General features: G+C 34.1%; 1 protein-coding gene across 1 annotated transcript; it reads left to right on the forward strand.

Moving 5' to 3' along the window:
• Window positions 1–811: 811 nt before the first annotated feature.
• LOC107062625 (uncharacterized) lies at window positions 812–1,285 on the forward strand. The gene has a single exon (XM_015313490.1). It carries the CDS (start codon window positions 812–814, stop codon window positions 1,283–1,285), a length of 474 nt encoding a protein of 157 aa, XP_015168976.1.
• Window positions 1,286–3,573: the final 2,288 nt, after the last annotated feature.

Here is a 3,573-nt window from a genome sequence, read left to right on the forward strand (position 1 = left end):
TCGTTTGTATAATTCGCTGGTACATTTGTATAATTCAGTTATTTTTGTATAAACTTGAAATAACGAATTTATACAATCACAAACATCAGAAGTGTAAACAGTTATACAAATTATATTATACAAATTTCAAATTATACAAAAGTTAAGGGAAAATGTACAAGTACCCCCCTAGACTATGATCGAAATTCCAGAGATACACCTTAACTAAACTAAGGTCCTATTACCCCCCCGAACCCATTTTTTTTTTTTGTAATTTTGTGCACCTTTTTAGCTTACGTGGCATCCAAATATCTCTCACGCGCCTTAATTGCGTGGAGTCAAGGAGTGTGCCAAGTAAGACAAAAGGCGTACAAAATTATAAAAAAAAATAAGTTCAGAGGGGTAATAGGACCTTAATTTAGTTAAGGTGTGTCTTGGGATTTCGGTCATAGTCTAGGGGGTACTTGTGTCTTTTCCCGAATTATATTATATAAATTTCGAATTATACAAACCTGTGAATTATACAAAACTAAAAAGTTGAGACGCATAATTATAGCTAAAAGTAGGTCGCGAATTATAATTAAGACAAACTATAGCTATGTTAAGTAATTAACTAGTATATATTTACTTATACACACAATTTTCTCTTTTTTAAAACTGGTTTGTTAATTTTTAACCAACCCGACCCAAACAAAAACCAAAACCCTAACATAAATCCTATTTTGACGCGTTACTCTGCTTTCCATTGACGCGTTACTCTGTTTTCCTATAGATAGAGGAGAGGGATTCATTGTTGTGGAGCTTAGTCTCTTTTCTTTCTTCTTGGCACACAATGGAGAAGAAGACGAAGGGCAACATGCTAAATTACAAGAAGAAAAAGGAGACCATCAAGAAAAAGACTAGAGAGCTTTCAATCCTCTGTGACATTAAAGCTTGTGTCATTCTTGTTGATCCTAATCGAGAAGTCGATACATGGCCTGAAAATCCCACTGATTTCAACCCCATTATTCAATCCTACAAAGAAAATCTCTTTCACGGCAAGAGAAAACGAATTGATGATGATGGGTGTTTCAACAAAAAGTCGAAAAAGAATTATTCTCTGTTTTGCGATGATGGTGAAGATCAGTGGCTTAATGACGTGTTTAGAGGGTCGAACGAAAGTTTGTTGGTGAAATTGAATTTGAAATTAGAGGCAGTGGAGAGAAGAATTGAATTCTTGAAGATGGTGAATTATGGGAATGGGGTTTTTGAAGGATCAACTTCAAGTGAGAAAGAAACAATGGCGGCTCAACTTCAGTGGCTTTAGGCCCCAAAAATAAGGGCCTCCAAAGAACCAAAAAAAACCAAATTCAGTTCGCTCAAATTTAGATGGGAGTTGTGTAGGATGAACAAGGGCAAACAACCGGTCATTCTTATGTTAACTTTGGGGATAAATCTGTAAATAAAATTTCCATTTGCTATGTGTATCTACCTTCTGATTCTTCATTGTTTATATCAATAGAGTATAGAATATGTAACAAGTTTTGATTCAAAGAAACAACCTTTAGAGTAATCAGTGTATTTGTGTGACGACAAGTTGATATTGCTTGTGCTGTATTTCTTGATAGTAAACAGATGATATATTGATGAGTTTATCAGCTGTAGTTAGGACATTTTTTTTCCTTAGCTACATGACTTTTTGACTTAGCTCTGTTGGGATTTTATCTGAGCATTTGTCTGTTCAAAATGTCATACACTATTTTTCTGATAAGAATTAGTAATTTAGTATAGTTTTGGTTCAAAGTTTTCCATCTTAAGAATGGAAAGAAAATGCCTTCACCAGTACTATTGCGTCTATTTTCTATTAACATCATGTTGCTATCTGTGTGTAATTACATAGCAAATATGCTTTCTGGAATTTCGTCATGTACAAGATTACTTTTCATGACTAGTCCATATTGGCCCCTGCTGGCACAGGCCGTCCCTATCTAGTACGAAAATATAGGGAAGATGCACAAAAAATAAATATATTCGAGCAAGAGGCAAAGATTAAATGAAGAACCAAAAGCAGATGAAGGAGATACATACATAAAAGAGACAACCAATGAAGACGATGTAAAGTATTGTTATTTGTGAGAAGCAATACCCTACACTTTGTTTGGATGGTTGTTATGTTTTGTTGTATTTTATTGTATTGTGTTATATTGTATCATACTATATTGTTTTAATAAATACAATATTTGGATAAACTTTATCGTTTTCCGTCTATCCATTATTTGGATGATAACCTGTATCTTTCAGATACACATGATTCACCCAATTCACCCACATAGTATCTACTTTGTTTGCAACGCCAGAAGTACTTTGCCACAGCTGACTCATTCCATGTTATCCCTACTATAATCTCCAAACCTTTTTCTTTCTTTGGCCTACACAGCAAGTCCAGTCCATAGAAAATTATGACAAATTATGGTTATTCTCTTAATTACTCTCTTAGGCAATATTAGCATAACAAACCAATAAGAGTGTACCTGAATTAGGACTGAATTTACACTTTAGGGAAATGAAATATGGTCAAGTTCGATAATCTACTCGATCTAGTTGAATTGCACGATATCTTTTGTAATCCAAACACAACTTTTCTCTTGAAGTTTGAAAATCTTTCACTTTATACACTTTCACGATCCAAACACATATATTTACATTTAGGGACTACTGTCTAATATCTCTTATACGATACGCATGTAAGGTTATTTAAAATCATTGGATCTTTATTTTCTTTTTTCAAAATGTGTATCAATTATAAAAGGAATTCAGCTCTGGCAAAAAAATACAGCAGCTAGATGGCAAAAAGTGCAGCAGAAAATTGGCCAAAAATGCAGCAGCTTTTGATGGCCAAAATACAATAGAAAACTAGCAAACAAATGGCCAAAGATACAACAATTAGAAGGCGAAAAAATGCCGCAAAAAAGGGGTCAAATGCTGCAGAAAACTAGCGAAAGAAACTCACCAAAACTGCAAAAGTTAGATGACCAAAATGCAAGCAAAATGGCAAAAAAACTGCACCTAATAAATAAAATTTCAACCAAAGCTGCACCAACACGCATTCAATCTCACATCAAATATATTGTAGTTCAAAACTTAACAAACATAATGCTTCTTAGTCACTAGTCTTCGAGCACGTGCGTTGCAGCGCGTATAGCCCTGTTTGACATTATATTTTTACGATCTAAACATAACAATTCTTTCCGTGCACATATTTTTTATTAGAATTTTTTTAGGAGTTATAAAATATAATTAATGTGTCATCACTCGTATATTCAGCTAAGACTAGAAACAGAAAGAGCCTAGAAGCCTCAAGAGAACCTATCGATTCATTTTCCTCTTTGACGTAGCTCCACCATCCGTGGTTGAAATGGACTTAGGTTCTAGTAGGTTTGCCTCAAGGAAATCTTTGTAGAAAAACATAGAGCTCGAGTGAATTTCACATAGACACTTATACATCTTATAAACGTTGTGATATCAACCTCTATGAAAACTTCTTCAACTCTACATCATTATATTCAGACGACTAGTCCGAGTTAAGCATGTTATTCCCTCCATTTCTTGTACCTA

This window comes from Solanum tuberosum, unplaced genomic scaffold, assembly GCF_000226075.1.
Source record: "Solanum tuberosum cultivar DM 1-3 516 R44 unplaced genomic scaffold, SolTub_3.0 scf00248, whole genome shotgun sequence".
NCBI lineage: Eukaryota > Viridiplantae > Streptophyta > Magnoliopsida > Solanales > Solanaceae > Solanum > Solanum tuberosum.

Coding starts and splice junctions, on each gene's coding strand:
- LOC107062625 (XM_015313490.1), top strand. CDS start 812: ATGGAGAAGAAGACGAAGGGCAACATGCTAAATTACAAGAAGAAAAAG.